This window comes from Neovison vison, chromosome 5 (assembly GCF_020171115.1).
Source record: "Neovison vison isolate M4711 chromosome 5, ASM_NN_V1, whole genome shotgun sequence".
NCBI classification, from domain to species: Eukaryota; Metazoa; Chordata; class Mammalia; order Carnivora; family Mustelidae; genus Neogale; species Neogale vison.
In genome coordinates this window covers 25,382,350-25,401,767 of record NC_058095.1, presented here as the reverse complement: position 1 = coordinate 25,401,767, position 19,418 = coordinate 25,382,350, and the positions used below count along the sequence as shown (strand labels likewise).

General features: G+C 54.9%; 2 protein-coding genes across 2 annotated transcripts; both read left to right on the top strand.

The window, feature by feature from the left end:
- Positions 1-1,585: 1,585 nt before the first annotated feature.
- DPH1 (diphthamide biosynthesis 1) lies at positions 1,586-10,997 on the top strand. Its single transcript, XM_044248160.1, has 13 exons — positions 1,586-1,694; positions 3,413-3,565; positions 3,688-3,751; positions 5,396-5,517; positions 5,963-6,120; positions 6,249-6,370; positions 8,096-8,164; positions 8,564-8,720; positions 8,849-8,949; positions 9,479-9,557; positions 9,824-9,964; positions 10,145-10,246; positions 10,920-10,997. The coding sequence occupies exons 1-12, from the start codon at positions 1,634-1,636 to the stop codon at positions 10,226-10,228; spliced, it is 1,311 nt and encodes a 436-aa protein (XP_044104095.1). The 5' UTR covers positions 1,586-1,633; the 3' UTR covers positions 10,229-10,246; positions 10,920-10,997.
- OVCA2 (OVCA2 serine hydrolase domain containing) lies at positions 10,257-11,761 on the top strand. The gene is made up of 2 exons (XM_044248161.1): positions 10,257-10,591; positions 10,920-11,761. The coding sequence occupies exons 1-2, from the start codon at positions 10,408-10,410 to the stop codon at positions 11,417-11,419; spliced, it is 684 nt and encodes a 227-aa protein (XP_044104096.1). The 5' UTR covers positions 10,257-10,407; the 3' UTR covers positions 11,420-11,761.
- The last annotated feature ends 7,657 nt before the right edge of the window (positions 11,762-19,418 follow it).

The window sequence follows — 19,418 nt, the reverse complement described above, 5'->3', positions numbered from 1 at the left end:
TCGGCCCAAGCTGAAGGACAGCCCCCAATGTCCTTCACTGCAGTTATCTTAGGGGACATGCTCACATCTGTCCTTGATGCCTAGTTCCCCTAGACATCACCTGGTTTCCTAATGGGTGCTAGGGCAGCTCATTCAGCACAAGAGGCTGTGGGGCGATGTTGTAAGAGGGTGAGGGCCGAGACCTGCTAGGGAGATGCCACTTGCTCTTGTGGAATCAATTCCCCTCTCCCAACCTCCATGGATCTCACAGCTGCAGCCAGAGTTAAAGCTGTCCACAGGCTGGGCCTTAGTGTCCTGAGGGGGAGGGGCTGGACTCAGGGGATCGCTGGAATTGAGATTTTGCACCTTGGGAGTCCAAAGAACCCAGGGGAGATGGGAAGTCCATGCCGAGCTCTTATCAAGGCAAGAGGGGTATTCCTGGGACCCATATTGGCCACAGCCCTGTCCAAAACTATGACTGTCCTAAGGTATCAGTCAGTGGCCTGGGGGGACAGAGCACTGACCCTTCTGGTCCTCCCCTTGGCTGCTCACTCTCAGCCAGCCCATACATCCTTTCTCTTTGGGCAGCCGCCCAGGCAGGCCTGTCCCTGGCTGCTTGTTTGTCACTTCTCCCTGTACCTTAATTAGGAGTTTCCAAGCAATGTGGGCCTCCAGGGGAGCCCCAGGCCACAGAGCTACCTTAAAGGGCCAGCTGTGCTCTCATCACCACCTCTGAGAGAGGAAGGTGGTGCCAGAGGGCTGGATGGGCAAACAGCCCTGGGGGACTATTGCTGTATGGGGCAGACCTTGCTAAGGGCCAGTCCTGCAGGTACTCTGATCTTCCAAAGGTCAAGGCCATCTCACTGGCTGCTTATGCCTTCCCTTTGGGATCTCAGGAGCCCAGGTCTGATCAAGAGAAAGGCTATCTGGACCCGAGAGGCAGCCAAGGCAGGGAAAAGAGTAGATTGGTTTAGGCAACCGGATTCCTTGGACTGCTCCCCCTATTCCCACGCCCTGCCCCAGGAAAGCACCCTCAGGCTGGGGCCTTTCCTTGGTAGCAGTTTTTCACATGGGAAACCTTCCAGCATTCTGCACTGTTGGTCCTAAAGGTAAGGGCACTCTGGCGCTCAGAAAACCCCAGGACTCAACTTGGAGCTGGGCTGATGGGAGCTGAGTTCTGTCTTGTTTGGGCAGTGGGGTCCTCTGAGGTACGGAATTTGGCTCTACCTACACGGCCTCCACTGCTTACCAGGAGGGGAGACAGAGAGGAGCAAAAGGGATACGGGGCGTTGGCGGGGGTGGTGTCCCATTCACAAGACTTGGCTCACAGAATTCGGGCAGGGAGTCGGCAAATAGGGGAGCACTGGTCCGGGAGTGCCAGGTCTGGAAAACCGGGAGCGGAGGAGAAGACTGGATCGTCGAGAGAGTGCAACTGCGATTGCTACCGGACTGCTACCGGCGGCGGAGAGCTGGGTCCCTGCGGGCTGGGGGGGGTGGGGTGGGGACCGCGGTAGCCCCGCCCCTACCGTCTCCTTCCTAGTCCCCGCCCAGCAAATTCCCGCCCCTCGCCAGCGACCGGCGGTCGATCGCAAGGTCTGAGTTCTCGGCCTTCTTCTAGTACTGCCTTTTTGGTCTCCACGTGGACAGGCCAGTAATGGCGGCGCTAGAGGAGTCCGTGGTGACGGAGCGGGGCATCCGAAACGGCACTGGTAGAGGTGGGTGCTACTACGCTGCGGCCTCCGGACCTCGCATCGCGAGTCAGGGCTCCCAAGTCAGGGACAGCACCTTCCCCCACTAACGGCGGCGGCCTTTCTCCGCCAGACCCGGAGGGCCCCGCGGTTACTTGCTCCGGCGGCTTTCGCTGGAGCCCAGAGGGACCAGTCTTCCTTTTGCAGCCTTAGGGCGCGATCCCGAGCAGCAATTCCTAGGAGCTTGTAATCCTCAAGCCGGAAACGCTGCCCCCGCCCTTGCCTTGGCTGGCACAGGAGGACTCACGGATAAAGCGGACCCGATGGGGAAGGAAAGAGCGAGGCGCGCTGCAGCGGCCATTCCACAAATGGGCCGTCGGGGGATGCCTCCATGAAAGAGGCACAGGGTTTCATTCATCCAGCTCACTGACTGCCAGGCCTGTGCTGGGTTCAGGGACTACACAGCAGCCTTGCCCTCAGGGATCTTGTCTACCCGGGAATACTGATGTAAACTGAAGATCACAGACACGTGATAAAAGAGGAGGCGCCTACTAGTCCCGAGGACAAATTGAGCTACTAAAACCAGCAGCTCCCACATCCCAACGTCCACAGGGGACTTGCCCTATCAGAGGAGCTTTTGTGAGGGGCCCAGGATTCTGGGCTATTTGTTCCAAGGTCTTTGAAACAAATGAACAAAAACTATGGCCGTAGTAACATTCAAATATGGTCTCATCAACCATCATCAACTACCATCATCTGCCCACAGGCAGAGGACGAAGGGTTATGTCTGGGAGGATCCCACCCATAGTAGTAAAGGGCCCTAGCAGAAGTTCTGGCACAAAGTGCAAGTTCAATAAATATTTGTTCAATAAATTAATTTCTTGATTCCTTATCACATTCCCAAACTCTGGTTCCCAGATAATAGGGTTGAGCTAAGCTGAATTATGAGGAATAGGAAGCAAATTAAGGGTTGCAGCTTTGCTAATGGCTACAGTGTTTTCTCCTTTAATTAGGTTGTAATTTGTACACCTGCATTTGCCCCTGCTAGACTACTAGCCTCTAAAGGGTGGGGTCGCTTTTCTGTCCTTACCTGTTTGCCTGCAGTCCTAACTAGAGTGTGTTCTTTTATTTTTCCTGGGGTGGAACAGTGAGACTAAGGAAGCTGTTAAGTCAGTTAAATATTTGGTTTTTATTTCCCTTTTAAACGAGGAGAGGGAAGAGCCCCACTGTAGACAGAGTCAGTAGGACTTGAGTAAAGAGGGCAGTCTTTTAAGTCAGTACTTAATAAGTTTGCTTATAGACTGCATATCTAGGACCTCAGAACTTCAAAGTGTTCTCAGGGACGTGTGTGAGGGGTTGGGCTCAGGGGAGGACATTTTCCCAGACTTCTAGGCTCTTGGGTTTTCCTCAGAGTTGTTCTTTACCAAGGAGCGGTTGTTTGGACTCAGTTCAGTCTCCTGGTGTTATCTCTGTTCTCCCAAAGGTAAGGGATGGGGTATACCTCACTCATGGGCTCAAATCTTTGATTCTCCGTAATCTCTCAGTATGGAAGTTAATTATGCAGATCTCTTTCAGGCTTAATGGGTTGTCTTTCCAGCTTCAGAATGAACTCAGTGAGGAAGAAAGCTGGGTTAACCCCCTTGGCATCTGGGATCTGGGCCTGAAACTTGGGTGGTGTTAAGGACTTAACTGGGTCTGGTTCTCTTTTAGGCCAGGTGCCAACTCAGTCCTTTCATTTGTCCTAGGTCGAGCCCCTAGGGGCCGCTTGGCCAATCAGATCCCTCCTGAGATCCTGAACAACCCCCAGCTGCAGGCAGCCATTCAGGTCCTGCCTTCCAACTATAACTTTGAGATTCCCAAGACCATCTGGAGGATTCAGCAGGCCCAGGCCAAAAAGGGTGAGCCCCCAAGTTTTGAGATGGGGTAGGGATGGAGAGGTTGCCTGGCTCTGTCAGGGACAGTATCCCCATCCTAGGATTTTCCTAGACCTCTGCTCTCATGTCTTCGCTCTGTCTTTCAGTGGCCTTGCAAATGCCTGAGGGCCTTCTCCTCTTTGCCTGCACCATTGTGGATATCTTGGAAAGGTGAGGCTTGGGGCACTGGAGAAGAAGCTAAGCCAAGACCTTCCCCATGCCCATTATATCTCTTCCTGTTGACATTTTTTCCTTCTGGACCTTGGCCTTACCCTGCCCCCTCCCACAACCATACATGCACAAAGGGAAAAAGTCAAAACTAAACTCCCAGCCTGCTGAGATCCCAGCCTGTCTGGCTTGGCTTGTCTGTATAAATCTCTTTTTCCCTAAAAAAAGTGGGGGAGAGGGTGCAGCAGGGAGTGGGGAGATGAGTTGTTTCCAGTATTTTCAAAGCTGGGCCTAGAGCAGGTGGTGGGGCCTGAGGAGGCATCCTTAGAGCTGACCTGTAATGAGCTGTGTTGTCAGCATCAGGTCTAGCCAAGGGGAACCTTTTTCTCCCACACATTTGGGGGAGTAGGGCAAGGAGGGGCTTGGTGGGGGAGAAGTGTCTAGGAGATGGTATTCAGTTCCTCTCCCCTCTCTAAGTTTCTTCATTACAATGAGCCATCCTGGGGCTGGGGGTGGGGAGTTCTCAGCCATCTGGAACCAGCACAGGAACAGGGAGGGGGAATGGGGAAAGGGGAGGTCATCTCGTGATGGGAACCTCCCACTTCCCTGCTGCTGCCCTCCCCCACTCCGCTTCTCATCCACTGCCACAGACTCACTTCCCAGCTCCCACCCTCTTGCCCCTTGGGGATGCTCTCTGGGGCTCAGGCCAATTTGCATACATTTTAATCTATAAAAAATTAAGTGCTCTGGCTGACTCAGACGCCTGGGCTGCATTTTAAGGAGTTGAATAATCTGCTTCTGTGCACAGACTGATTTGGGGAAGGGGGAGGAGGAAGGGCTGCTGACTGACAGCAGCTCAGCTTTCCCCAGCACACCTCCAGGAGAGAGATGGGAGACCCTAGTTGCCAAGCCAGGCCCTGTGGCCCAGGTGTGCATCTCTCAAGGAAGAGCTGGTCCTCTAGCACCATGCCCCTGGTGAATTTGGGGAGTGTGGGGTCTTCCCCACCCACCCCTGTCCCCCAGTGATTCAGGCCTGGCAGCAGATCCTATGGCAATGTGTTGGCCAGAGCCCACTCTTTCTGACGCATGAGGCGTGTGGGTGGTGCCATGTGCTATGGGGGAGCCGTTCGTGGGTCCCCCCCACCCTGGGTGCAGAGGGCCCTAACTAAGGGTGGGGAGGTAGCAGGGGGTCTGGGTGACAGGGAGGCTGTGTGTTTCCCTACATGCATACCCACGCACGCTGTAGTGTCAAAGCATGGGAGTGGGCGCCTCTGCATGTGTGTGCATGCCCCTTGCTCTGGGTGGGACAAGCCGGGGTGTTAGAGCCCCCGTATCTGACCCTGTGTCTGCCCAGCTGAGAGGTGGGGATCCTTCTTGAAGTCTGGGCTTGGATGGAGGAACCCGGGTGCTACAGAGACCGTGCTCATACCGCTCCAGTTCCAAGAGCTGCTGCCAGGACCGGGGGATGTGACAGCTGGGCCCCTCCTACTCTTTGTTGGCAGAAGTGGCAGCTGCCAGCCCCAGTGATTGCGGGGCGTAGGGAGAGGAGCTGGGCCCTGAGATATCCCCACAGGGGTAGGTCTCTCTCCCACCTCACCCTGGTGTCACCATCTCGTTGTCCCCCTCCCCGTTCCCTCACCTCCACAGGTTCACAGAGGCTGAAGTGATGGTGATGGGCGATGTGACATATGGGGCTTGCTGTGTGGATGACTTTACCGCCAGGGCCCTGGGAGCTGACTTCCTGGTGCACTATGGCCACAGCTGCCTGGGTATGGTGGGCAGGGATCCTGGCTGGGAGGCAGGGAGGCAGGACTGCATGCTAATTCCCCCATCATGGTGCCTTCTTGTCCTGCTTGCAGGCAGGAGGTCCCTCCCAGTTTCTGGGATGGCTTTGGCCTTCCTGCTCTGCAGGTGGATCTTTCCTTTGGGTTTGGTTGCCTTGGAAACAACATTGCTGTCCCAGATGTGGGTGTTTGAAAGGCTGTTGGTGGTAGAGCAGTCTGGGCCCCCAGTCGAGGGGTGGAAAAGGAGCTTCTAAGGGAAACTATCACTGTGTCCCTCCTCCCCCCAGCCCCCTGCCCCCCGCCTCCTGCTTACTCCTTGTATCCCTAGGCTGAAGCCACTGGTCCTGGCTGCTCAGAGACCTTGGCCCAGGCAGGCCCCCTGCACCTCTGGCCTTCCAAAACAGTCTCCTGAATTCTTGTCTCTTCCCAGTTCCCATGGACACCTCGGCCCGAGACTTCCGGGTACTGTATGTCTTTGTGGACATCCGGATAGATACTACCCACCTCCTGGATTCTATCCGCCTCACCTTTCCCCCAGCTACTTCCCTTGCCCTGGTCAGCACCATTCAGTTTGTGTCGACCTTGCAGGTAAGTGAACAGATAGGCAGCCAGCCTCCGGACTCTTCATGAGGCCCATGTTAGGTGCTCCGGCTGGTCCTCTGGCCCTGGCTCTCCCTCTTCACCCACTTGCTTCCCTTCCCTCCTCATCCCTCCAGGCAGCTGCCCAGGAGCTGAGAGCTGAGTACCATGTGAGTGTCCCACAGTGCAAGCCCCTGTCCCCTGGGGAGATCCTGGGCTGCACGGCTCCCCAGCTGCCCAGAGAGGTGGAGGCTGTTGTGTAAGTGAAAGATGAGGGCCCAGTCGGAGAGACATAAGAAATGCACCTAGAGGGGCACCTGGGTGGCTCAGTGGGTTAAAACCTCTGTCTTCGGCTCAGGTCATGATCCCAAGGTCCTGGGATAGAGCCCTGCATGGGCTTTCGGTTCAGCAGGGAGCCTGCTTCCCTTCCTCTTTCTCTGCCTGCCTCTTTGCCTACTTGTGATCTCTGTCTATCAAAAAATAAATAAAATCTTAAAAAAAAAAAAAAAAAGGCACCTAGAAGGGATCGGGAGGTTCATTGTGTAGGAAAGGAAGCTGAGTCTCAAGCTCTTTTTTAACTGTTTGCTCAAGGTCACCCTGCAAAATGGGGACCGAATAGGGTTGCAGGTGGCCTGTCTCCCTCTCAGGTGCTCTGTCCACCAGGTAAGAGGCTATGCCCAGGCTGGGGTAGGAATCAGAGGGCCTCATGTGGTGGGGAGTGGGGGTGAGGGTGGGCTAGAAATGGTGGGAATATAATTGGAGAAGATGGATGGGCACGCCCAGGCTGCAGCCCCGTTAATTTAGCATCCGGACAGCTAACAAGCAGGAGCAGCATGTCTCCTGCCGCCTAATTATTTTAGGTAATGGAAATGCTTAATGTTGTGTGAATACAGCCAGCCTCAGAGCTGATAGCTCCCCCGGCTGGGACTAGGGAGGGGAGCCCCATTCCTAGCTAATGGCAGGGAGAGCGGGAGGGGCACTCCCTGACTCAGCCCCGCCTCTGGGGCTATAGATGCTGGTCCCATAGGGCCTGCTGCTCCCATATAGGACAGCCCTGCTCCTGAAGGGACATTGCCCCTCTGCCTGTGCCCGCAGGATTCTGAGCCTGTGGGTGCCTACCACTGGGGGCTTCAAGGTGTGTGTTGGAGAGAAACCCTGAATGTGGGGCATTCATCACAAAAATCAGTGTGGTCTCCAAGAAGGAACTGCATTCGTGATTGTCCTCTATGCTCTGCCTTCTCTGTGGACTGGGAAGCTCCTTTTAGGGACAGGCTTGATAGAGCCTGGTGGTTAAGCCTAGAGACAAGTCCTAGATCTACTGCTTAATAGCTGTGTGACTTTGGGTAAATTCCTTAACATCCCTGAATAGCAGCTGTATCTATTGTAAAATCGGGATACTCTAAGTACCTCAGAGGACTATTTGAGGGTGTGAGTGTGGAGTCCTACATGGCAAGTTCTTATTCCGGGCCTTGGTGCACAGAAGACACAAATCCAGTAAACAGTAGTTGTTACAACTCAGTAAGAGGACCTGAGAGCCAGTTTGGGGAGAGAGAGCCGTTGTAGACCCTGAAACTTCATTTACAACAGCGATGACACACCGAACCCTATTTGCCATGTCTGTGTTGAGCTAGATAAGGAACTGTCCCGCCATCTCCAAGGTAGGATGTCTAGAGCCCTGAGCAGCCTTCCCATGGCCATGGCTGCCCTTTTACCCTTCCCCCAGAAGTCTGGGGTGAGGAGCAGTTCTCAGATTCTGCATTACATAACTAGAAGGGCCTTATTCTCATCCAGTTTGAACTCCTTATTTTGCGCATGAGAAAACCAAGGTCTCAGGAGGCGGAATGTTGACTTGGGCCGGTCTGCCCTCCCCTCACAGTAGCAGCACATTCAGCCGGGAGCTCAGTCTGGACCTCCAAGCCAGTGCCCACCTTTTCTGCTGTCTCACCGTACCCCACATTTGTCATCCCCTGTCTCTCTGCTGCAGATATCTTGGAGACGGCCGTTTCCATCTGGAGTCTGTCATGATTGCCAACCCTGGTGTCCCCGCTTACCGGTATGGGCTGAGCTGGGCTGACCAGCTAGGGAGAGGGTGGGATATCCCTGCCACTGAAGCCCTCAACTGGTTGAAACTTCCTCATTCCCTGGCCCCTTGACAGCCAACAGCTCTAAGTATCTGAGGTACTTGGGTCCTGAATCCAGGCGTCAGACCCAGAGCTGCTGTTGCACAGTACCCACGCATCCCCCACTGGGATTCATACGGAGATTCTAAATCCTCCTCCTACTTTTGCCTGCTCCACCTGTGGGACTGAGCTTTCTAATGACGGTCTCTGCTCTCTTCCTCTTTACCTCCATGGAACCTAAAGATTCAGACCAAGGGACTGGGTCAGGGAGCTATGGGTACAACAGGTACCATGAGTGGCTGTCACCGTAACCCTCATAGCTTCTTTTCCAGATATGACCCATACAGCAAAGTCCTATCCAGAGAACACTATGATCACCAGCGCATGCAAGCCAACCGCCAAGAAGCCATAGCCACAGCCCGCTCAGCTAAATCCTGGGGCCTTATACTGGGCACTTTGGGCCGCCAGGGCAGCCCCAAAATTCTGGAGGTCAGAGGGCTTGGGATGGCCTCTGGAGTAGGGGACTGACTAGAAACCCAGCTGGGAAAATTACTTAAGGGATTTTGACTTGGTTGCTTGACCATGGTGACCTGATCTTGGCCTCCATCTTCCAGCAGCACCTGGAATCTAGGCTCCAAGCCTTAGGACTTCCCTTCCTGAGGCTGTTGCTCTCTGAGATCTTCCCCAGCAAGCTTAACCTACTTCCTGAAGTGGATGTGTAAGTTTCCTCACCTTACCTGTCTAGCAATGACTCTGGCTAAGGAAGCTTCCTTAGATCAGTGTCCTGCCCAGCACATATTGAAGGCTGGAGTCAGTGGGGATTGCTTCCATGAATGTTCATGTTTACAGAGCCCTCATCAGCAGGGGCTGCTCTTGGCTGGGGGTCTCACCCATTTCAGTTTGGGAGCTCACAGGCAACTGTAACATCACAGTCATTCTTTTGAGGTAGGTAGCTGGCACCTGCAGTGTACCAGAATTAAGCTAAATTGGATTCTGGAGTTAAGATCACAGATAAGCTGCCTGGGCCCTGCCCTCAGAGAGCTCGCAGATGGCTCTCTCAGGAAACAAGAAAATCAACAGCTATAGTGTTAATCTGAACGGTAGTACGTGACTGTCTTTACTCTAGAATTAATAGTAAGCATTCATTGGGTGTGTTGGGAACAAAGTCATGTTTTTCAGCATGCTGCCCAGGGGAGGACCACCTTCCCCACCCCCACCTTGGGTCTGACCTGACCTTCCCTTCCCAGGTGGGTGCAGGTAGCATGTCCGCGCCTTTCCATTGATTGGGGCACAGCCTTCCCCAAGCCGCTGCTGACACCCTATGAGGTAACCCTGCGTTTTGAAAATACCTGAGAGAGAGTGGGCTTTGCACCTGGTTCTGTCCAGGGAGGGATCTGCAGTGGGGTGGGCAGCACCTGTTACAGCTGACTCATTTCTTAGTTGTGTGGCCTTGGGCAAGTCTCTTAACCTGTCAGAGCTTCACATTTCCTTTCTGTGGTATGAGGACAATAGGACCTCCATAGGCCATCGTGAAGATTTAATCAATTAATCCTGCCCAGAAAAAGTATTGTTGTCCGGGTGCCCTCCCTTAGGCAGTGGTGGCCCTGAGGGACATTTCCTGGCAGCAGCCCTACCCTATGGACTTCTACGCCGCCAGCTCCTTGGGGCCATGGACAGTCAACCACCGACGGAACCGCCCCCTCCAGGCCCTGAGCCCGCTGGCATTGGAGAAGGTAGGCCCAGACTTGCAAGCCGGGAGGAGAGAGACCAAAGGCGCGGCCTCGCCTGGCCGCCTCCCTAGCGATGCGAGCCGAGGCCGCCGCCGTGAGGCCGCTACGGGAAATGCACGGGAGTAGGGTGGAGGACGTCGCAGAATGGAGACCCTGAGCAGAGTCGGCCATCCTCCTATGCAGGAGGAGTCCGCGCAGCAATCTCCAGCCGCGGCTTGCGACGGCTGCAGCTGCGGAGATGATAAGGGAGCAACGAACGCTCGATGAGCCCTTCCTTGGTCTCAGGTATCCGCCCCTGCTTGGGCCGCGCCTGGTTGTTATGGGAACACCCGGTTCGCGCAGAGGCCCACCTTCGGGGTGGGGCCGGCATTTGGTCCCACCCCTCGTGCATTCGATTTCCGCTCGGGGAAAGGCTGCTTCCGGTCCCTGGCGCGTTGCTCGGCAAGATGGCGGCTCGGCCGCCGCTGAGGGTATTAGCCCTGGCCGGCTTCCGGCAGAGCGAGCGGGGCTTCCGCGAGAAGACGGGAGCGCTGAGGAAGGCGCTGCGGGGCCGCGCCGAACTCGTGTGCCTCAGCGGCCCGCACCTGGTCGCGGATGCTGCGGGTCGCGAGGGCGCCGGGCCGGACTCCGGTGAGACGGGCCGTGCCCGGGAAATGCACTCTGAGTCTCTTACCTGGCCTCGTTTCCGTAACGCCTTTCAGCTTACCCCCACGCCGCATCCTCACCTCTTCCTTCCTCCTGCCCATACACTTCATTTCTTCCATCCCAGCCTCCCAGGCCTCCACCATGATCAGGCTTGCCATGCCTTGCCATGCCACTCTGCTCTCCACTTCGTTACCCCCAGATTCTGCCTCTTCGCTAGTTGTCAGCCCCCAACCCCCCCTCCCTCCCGTTTTCATTTCTCATGCCCTAGATACCCGCTTGCCCTAACCCCATACTTTCCCCGTTATCGCTTTAGAGCCCTGCCTTCCGGAGGAGCAGCCTCGAGGCTGGTGGTTTTCAGAACAAGAGGCAGATGTTTTCAACGCCCTGAGCCAGCCCACAGTATGCAGAGGCCTGGAGGAAGCCTTGGGAACCGTGGCACAGGCACTGAAGCAACTGGGACCTTTTGATGGGCTCCTTGGTTTCAGCCAGGGAGCCGCGCTGGCAGCCGTTGTGTGTGCCCTTGGCCAAGCTGGCGATCCCCGCTTCCCCTTGCCAAGGTTTATCATCCTGGTATCTGGTTTCAGTCCCCGAGGCCTTGGACTCAAGGAACCCATCCTGCAGTGCCCCTTATTACTGCCTTCACTACACGTTTTTGGGGATACTGACTGCGTCATCCCCTCTCAGGAAAGTATGCAGCTGGCTAGCCGATTCACTGGAGCCGTCACCCTCACCCATTCTGGTGGCCACTTCATTCCAGCAGCTGCGGCCCAGCGTCAGGCCTACCTCAAGTTCTTGGACCAGTTTGCAGCGTGAAAGATGAACAAATGGCTCTGCCCCTACTTTCCCCACCCCCACATGACCTCGGGGCAGCCTCTGTAATCCAGTCCTTACATCCCCCCCCACCCTTGGGAGCTTAGCGGCTGTCGGTGTTCCTCATCATCACCAATTAAGAGACAAGTATCAATTCTGAGACTCAGCTTATTATAAGCCCAGCTCTACACTCAAGAAAAAAGGGATCAGAAGGACTTAGCGGAGCTTGGCATCTGCCACTCAAACATGAAAAAGGCCAGTGGACCCCTGGATAAGTGGAGGGTAACAGGGGAACATGGGGGCTGATGCTACTGTGACTGCTGCGTAATAAAGTGCTGGTGGCAATTTTGAGCATCTTTTTCCTCCTACGCACAGGAAAGCCATTTTGTGACAGAAGTCCGGATTCCTGACATCCACACAGCTTCCAGGGCAGCTCCAAAGAGGGAAGGACGTGTTTCTAGTTACAAACCCCCCAGGATAAGCTCATGTGTACCCACATTTGGTAGAAATCTCAAGTCCCAAGCGGAAGGAAAGGAGGCCTTGGTAGCAGAGTTGGAAGAATTTTACTTTTGAGAAGTTCTCGGAAGAGATCGCCGGGCAAGGTGCTCCCTGGGCTCCCCTGAGTTAGGCTTCCTCTGAACCCTGAGGGTTGTGTACTGGCCTTCTGTCAAACTCTGGCTTCTTGGGTGCTCTGCTTTTTCCTCCAGAACTGCTTTGGCCCCTCTGAACTATAAGCTTGGAGGATGGGTTGGTCCTAGACCTTGGGAAGAGGCCCAAAACCACACAAAAGAAACCCTTTTACAAATCTGCCCTCACCTGCAGTTTCTGGGGTTGATGCTGCTTTGTAGTGATCCAGCCAGGGCCTAAGTAGCCCCTCCAGTTTTAGAGATCATTCGTTCCCAGACACTCTAAAGACGGCCCACTTTAGCTCCTTGCCCTGCTTCCAGTGCCCCCACCTGTGGCCCATCCTGCTCTTTGATTTCAGCCCTGCCTCTGCAGGATCACGACCTCATTCCTTTTCTGGAATATCCCAGGAGGCCCTGATCTAGCCCTCAAGCATGGTTGTTCCCAGGGAGTTTAGGAATTGAATAGGAATCGGGTTAGGGGATATAGCACAAATACCTCCTCCCATCCTGAGACAGACTAATATACCTTAAATTACCCCAAATCCTGAATTCTTCACTAACAACAGTAGTTGTCTAAGAAAAAAAAACTGGAGTTACACCGCCCTCCCCCAGCAGACCCAGTTTACTGGAATTTAGGACCTTTACAGCAGAAAGTGGGGATGGGAGGATAGTTCCCCCTTGCTAGTATCAGCTTTGCTTGCTCTTGGGTTTTTTTTTTTTTTTTTAAGATTTTTAAAAAATTATTTATTTGACAGAGAGAGATCACAAGTAGGCAGAGGGTCAGGCAGAGAGAGAGAGGAGGAAGCAGGCTCAGAAGAGAGAGGAGGAAGCAGGAGCAGAGAGCCCGATGCGGGACTCGATCCCAGGACCCTGAGATCATGACCTGAGCCGAAGGCAGCGGCTTAACCCACTGAGCCACCCAGGCACCCCAGCTCTTGGGTGTTTTAAAGGGATCCCTTTGAAAAAAGGAGGGGACTCAGAAATGGACTGAATTACTGCTACAGACCTGTTGAATTTGGCCCATAGGATTTCAGAAAATACTGGATTTATAGTATTTAATATCTTACGAATTTCACACACAGAAAGATCCCCGGCTTCTCTGGAAATGAGTTCAGAGTGGAATGCAGTGAGTATGCAGTTCAGAGCTCATGTGCCCCCATGGCCATCATAGCCTGCCCCCTTTAGTGAGGTCCCAAGAGGTGAAAACGATGACAGTTGCTACCACAGCCCTTGCTACTTGGAATTACTGTGAGGATGAAAAGAGAGAGAACAAGATAGAGTGGGGAATGAATTTTAAGCCAGGGTTTAAAGTTAGAAGGATGAGGGTAGAGTAGAACAGTATTAGGGGGAGCAGAAGTGCTCAGTGCTCTGGGTGAGAATTCTCCCTCCCCCACCTCCTGCCTTAAGAATCAGAAAATGTCCAAGCTAGAAGGAAAGAGATCATGTGGTCACTGCTTCCCAACAAGTGAGATGTCCTCTCCCATCACATCCTCCAGAAGCAACAGAGAATCTTAGGGGTCATTGTCGCCTACCCCACACAGATGCTACAGACCACTTGCATCAGAATCATGTTAAAACTTGACCTACCGGGCGCCTGGGTGGCTCAGTGGGTTAAGCCGCTGCCTTCGGCTCAGGTCATGATCTCAGGGTCCCGGGATCGAGTCCCGCATCGGGCTCTCTGCTCAGCAGAGAGCCTGCTTCCTCCTCTCTCTCTCTCTCTCTCTCTCTCTCTGCCTGCCTCTCTGCCTACTTCTGAACTCTCTCTCTCTGTCAAATAAATAAATTAAAAAAAATCTTAAAAAAATATTAAAAACAAAAACAAAAAACTTGACCTACCAAGGGGCACCTGGGTGGCTCAGTGGTTAAGCCGCTGCCTTCGGCTCGGGTCATGATCTCAGGGTCTTGGGATCGAGTCCTGCATCGGGCTCTCCGCTCAGTGGGGAGCCTGCTTCCCTCTCTCTCTCTCTCTGCCTGCCTCTCTGCCTACTTGTGATCTTTCTCTGTCAAATAAATAAATAAAACCTTAAAAAAAAAAAAAAAACGACCTACCAAGCCAGCTGCTGGACCAAGGAATCTGCATTTTGGCAAACTCCCTGAACTGGACACTCCCATACCTTGAAAACCATTGCCTTAGAGAGTGGAATATAAGTCTCTGGTAAACGTGCTATTTGAAAAACACAACACACACCTGGGATTCTCATGCGCTCCACTAGGGATGGGAAGAAAGCTCTCCAATTAACCATTCATGTAACATTTTCAATTTGTATCTAAGGGAAATGAGGTCCGGAGGTTAGAAAGAGGAGTACCTTTGGTGGAGTGCTAACTACACCTGATACTGTGAAAAGCAGAAACTTTAGAGAGTTGCCCAATTTAATCTCACTATTTCCTGAAGTAGCCACTATTAACTTAATATTACAACTGAGGAAAACAGGTGCAGAGGAGTTAAGTAACTTACCCAAAGTTGGATTCAGATCCAGAATTCACATTCCTAACCATTCCTAGTCATTGCTTTCTCTCCTGTAACCTCAGAAGTGCACAGAGGACACGCAGCACTCACGACTTTTGGGCTAGGTGTCCTGTCTGGGTCTCACCTTCCTAATCCATAAAACAGGTTGGGGTTGGGGTGCACTCCTTGAGGTTCTAAGATACTAAAAAATTCTCTAAAGTCACTTCTCTGGTTTCCCTCCTCTGACCATTTTCTCCAGATGGGTTCAAATTACAGACAACTTGGTCCCTTCAGAATATTGCTCCCATTTCTCTTCTCTGCCTCTCACTCCACCTTCAATACCTAAAGCTCTTGAGAGTAGTCCCTGAGCAAAGAAGTCCCCTCCATAGCCCAAGTCCAAGAGCTTCTGCTCAGAAAGTTGTGCTCCTTTCCCCTGTTCATTCTGCCTAAGTGGCCAGAGCTGGGGTCTCCTCAATGCTACCAGCCCCTCACAAAGACATAACGGCCTAGTAGAATACTTAAGATTGAAATAGCATTCTGCAGTTTTCAAAGGTTTTTACTCACGTGATCCTATTTGATCCTTACACTTCGGCCAGAGAGGAATGATTATTATCCCACGTTACACAAAGTTTAGAAACCCAGCCCCTTAAATGATAACCAGTCGGTGATGAGGCCAGGTTGGACCTCCTGCTTCCCAGTGCACTACTCCCATCTGCACACACTACAGTCTGCCCACAGATGGCCTCTGGATTCCAGAATCAAGAACATTTAATCTAAGACCTTGGGATCCGTGAGTGGGAGGAAGGAAGCGTGTGGGAATTGATTAGCTGTGAAACCAGCACCAATTGCCTTAAAAGTAGTTTAACAAAGGAGGGGTTATGGAGAGGTAACAGAAAATTGGATTAATGAGAGGCAGGACTGGATTGCATTGACCATTTACAGGACTGTGCCTAGGGAAGTCCAGCACCCGGTATCCATCAGTCAGCCCCTGCACTGGGTGTTGGTGGTGGTGGTAGGAGATATAAGTGTGTTTTTGAAAAGGTCGTTGCTCACACTTCACTGGACCAATAGGACTTCAGCCCCTCTCATATTCACTTTTCCACTTTAGAACTAATTTGAGACACTATCTCAAATTAGAATCCAGCACCGATTGAAGTGAGGCTGCTGATACATTCAGACAATGCTTTACTGACCGGGTTAATTTTACAAGCACACTGGCTTCCTGAGGGTTGGGGACCTTTCTTATCACTCTACATGGATCAGAGGATGAAAGAGCGGGGAGAAGAGTGAGGGACGGCTGCATCAGAAAATGGGTTCAAGGATTAGTCACGCTTTCTGCCTGCTCAGCAGAGGGCTTCCCGGAAGAATGCTGTTGTGTCATTTTAGGAAAACTTTGCTCCATCTACTCCCTTCAGTCCGCAGGAGGCCTTCAGGTCCCAGCCGCCTCCCTCCCACCGAGGAGATAGAACACAAATCCCAGAACTACCCCTTCTTTCGCCCATTCCCTGGCTGCAACCTCAGCCAAGAGGACAGGACGGTCACTGAGGCGGACGGTCAGACATACTGCCCAGACCGTGCTTCCTTCCCTGCCTTGGTAGACACGCAGCGATCAGACCCGAGAGCAGTCCACCCCCAGCACCTCACCGCCCTCCGCCCCCATAGATACATCGGATCTTGACTCGCCGCCCCCGCTTCCTTCTGCTCCTGGTCTCCCCCATCCGGGGCTGGCAGTGCGCGGCGGGCGCAGTGCGTGGGCGTGCTGCGGGGCGACCATGGCTGTAGACTGTTACCTCCGGTTCCCACAGTAACAATCGAAAGCCACGGTTGCCCTGGAGACGCGGGGGCGGGGCGCGCGCTACTGACGGCACCGTGGCAGCTCCAGTCAGGCAGACGTCAGGACAGCGGGTTGGGGAGGGGGTAGTGGGGGGAGAGCGCGCGATGGGGACCGGGCTCGGGGGCCGTGTGGTGTGCGTGTGAGCGGCCGCCCCTCGCAGCCTCTGGTGACCAGGGACCGGACGGGCGGATGGCAGCGCCTGCGCTGGATCAGCACCGCGGACAGCGGCGGCGCGGAGCGCTATCTCTGGGCTGAGGGACCCTGGGGAACTGAGGGGCCGGGGGCGCGGCAGGTGGCCGGGTCCGCGGTCCTGGGGCGGGGCCAGGCGTCGGTGGCCGTGACTGGAGACTGTTACTGAGGGCGGCCCGGGCAGTAAGCAGTCTAGAGCCAAGGTGCCGGCGCTCTGCCCGGGCGGGCGGGGGTGCCTCCGTTGCCTGCAGCTGGGGGCGCTGCTGCTCTTCCTCCCCCGCGTCTCCCGCCTTTCTCGGCCCCAGAGCTTGCGGACAGGCACGCGGCCCTTGACGTCAAAGCCCTGTGACGTCAAATATGTCCCTGCGGAGAGGCACTTCCGGCGGCGGGGGGGGCGCTCGGTGGGGGGGCGGGGCAGCCCGGCCGAGGCCCCGCCCCCTCCTGGTCCTGAGAGGACAGCTCCTCGCGCAGAGGCGGGAAGTTGGGGGCGCAAAGGGACCAGCCCGACGGGATGGGACGGGGAGGGGGTGCCCGACTGGATGCGGGGTGGGGGTCCCGAAAGAGCCGAGGCTAGGTCGGCGGGCAGGTGGGCGTCTGTCCTTCTCCGGTAGCCCCGCTCAGCCGGCAGGGGCAGCGAGGCTGAGTCACTGCGGTGCGGGGAGGGGGAGGAGGGGGCGCATCTTCTGGGGCGTCAGCATCTTCGCCCCACTTTCTTGGGAGGATGGCGCAGGAGCCCCAGGAAATGTCGCAGGGACCCTGGGGTCCGTCCTCTGTTCGATGCTCCTCCGAAGTGGCTGCGTCTTCATCCGGGAGCGGGCAAGTGCAGCACGGGGTTCTGGATACGCCTCCGGCCCGGCTCCACCAGCTGCGAGGGGATCCTCATCCCACACCCTGTTCCCAATCCCACCCCTTAGGGGCCAGCCAACCTGCCGTCTGCCGGTCTCCTCATTGCCTTTCCGTCCGTGTCCGTGCATCGGTCCATCTGTAGACCGTCGGTCGGTCAGTCCCACTTACCTGTCGGGCCGCGTCGCGCCGGCTCCTGCTCGCCTCCCGCAGCCCGGCTGGCGCCGCTGCTTTTATAGGCGCGCGTAGTACTCGTGCGGCGGCTCATTCATGCGGCCACGGCTCCTACACACTGACGCGCTGCCGACGTCAGCAGGGAATTTAGGAAACGGGAAGAGGGGCTATTTATAGTGGCGAGGCGGGGGGTTGGGGGGGACTAAGGCGACGGGGAGCTGGGAGGGGGAGGAGGGCGCACGGAAGCAGGAACAGGGAGGGGGAGCCCGGGCCCCTGTACCGGTCTACAAAGGGTTAACTTTCCGGAACTGCGGACTGGGGGCCGGCGGGAGGACAGTGCGGGGAGGGCGGACGGGTCCTACACCTTTAAGCACACTGGGACACCTGGGGGATGCAATCCCACTTCCCGATGGGCCTTCCGAGGTGCTCCACCGGCAGCCCCCTCTCCCACTCCTCAGTTCCTGGACTCGACGGCTCTGTGACGTCACAAGATGACCTTCGGTGGCGTTACACCACGCGTGGCCACTGCAGTGTCATCACCCTGGGGTGGGAGGTACAGGAGAGGAAGCTAGACCTGAGGAGGGGCCTAAAGCAGCATCTAGAGCTGTGGCGTCGAGTAAATGGGAGAAGAGTGGGGGAGCCCAGGGCTCGCAGAAGCTTTGTAGGAGTCTGGGCCTGGGAGGAATGGCGCGCGGGGGGTGGGGGGGTGCGTGTCCCGGAGGTCTAGGAACCAGTCAGGAGCTGGAGACCCCAGAAAAGTTGAGAAGAGTGGCTTGCATTCCCCGGATATGAGCAAGGGGTTCCTCTAAGGAGGAGTTGGGTGGGGGGCGGCAGGAGAGGAGAAAACCTCAGCAAATGGCGGGAAGGAGGACAGGTCGGCAGTGCCAGTGTCAGAGCCTGGCACCAAGCAGACCCCATTCAGTACCCATTTGTGGGTGATAATGAGTGAGGGAGACCAAGGGCTCAGCGGCTTGACAGAGAAGGATCTCTGGAGGATGGAGTGGCAAGACCACTTCCTGGAGGAGTTAGAGTTCCTTGGAGGTATGAATTTACAGGAAGGCCCTAAGCCGTGTGGGACAGAATTCCCCTGAACAAGAGCAGAGAAATGAACAATCCTGGTTCCATCAATTGAGGAGAGTTCTAAATGGAGTAGGGTGAATGTGTTCACAGAGAGAGGAGATGGATTGGGGGGGGGAGGTAGAGGCGAGGAGCAGGTGTTGAGGGAGAACAGTGCCAGGCTAGTAGGGTAGATAGAAACTAGGGAGGGAGGGAAAGATCAAAAATTGAAGAAGAGTGAAGTCCACAGGAAGGCAGCAAGGCTGGCTGCAAGTCTGTGAGACCCTTTCATAGGGATGTAAGGACAGCCTGAGGATAGGGATGGGACAGTGAGTTAATTCAGGGAGTGGGGATCCGGGGAGAGTGTTAAAAAAAAACAACAACAAAGACAGTGGGTACAGTGGACACTGTACAAAAGTGAACTGGGTTGAGGGGCTCCTTGTGGGGCTAGGATCTGGTCCCATCAAGAGGATAAAAGAGGGCGCCTGGGTGGCTCAGTGGGTTAAGCCGCTGCCTTCGGCTCAGGTCATGATCTCAGGATCCTGGGATCGAGTCCCGCATCGGGCTCTCTGCTCAGCAGGGAGCCTGCTTCCTCCTCTCTCTCTCTCTGCCTGCCTCTCTGCCTACTTGTGATCTCTCTCTGTCAAATAAATAAAATCTTTAAAAAAAAAAAAAGAGGATAAAAGATTCCAGTAGAAACGCAGGGGGAGAAGTCCTGAACAACTTTTGGAGTCTATCCTCCAGGAGTCTCCCCCCACTCCACCTCTTTTTCTTTTGCCTCCAGCCTTTGTTCCTGTGGTTCTTTTCTCCCGGGCTGCTTTTCTGTGTTGGGGA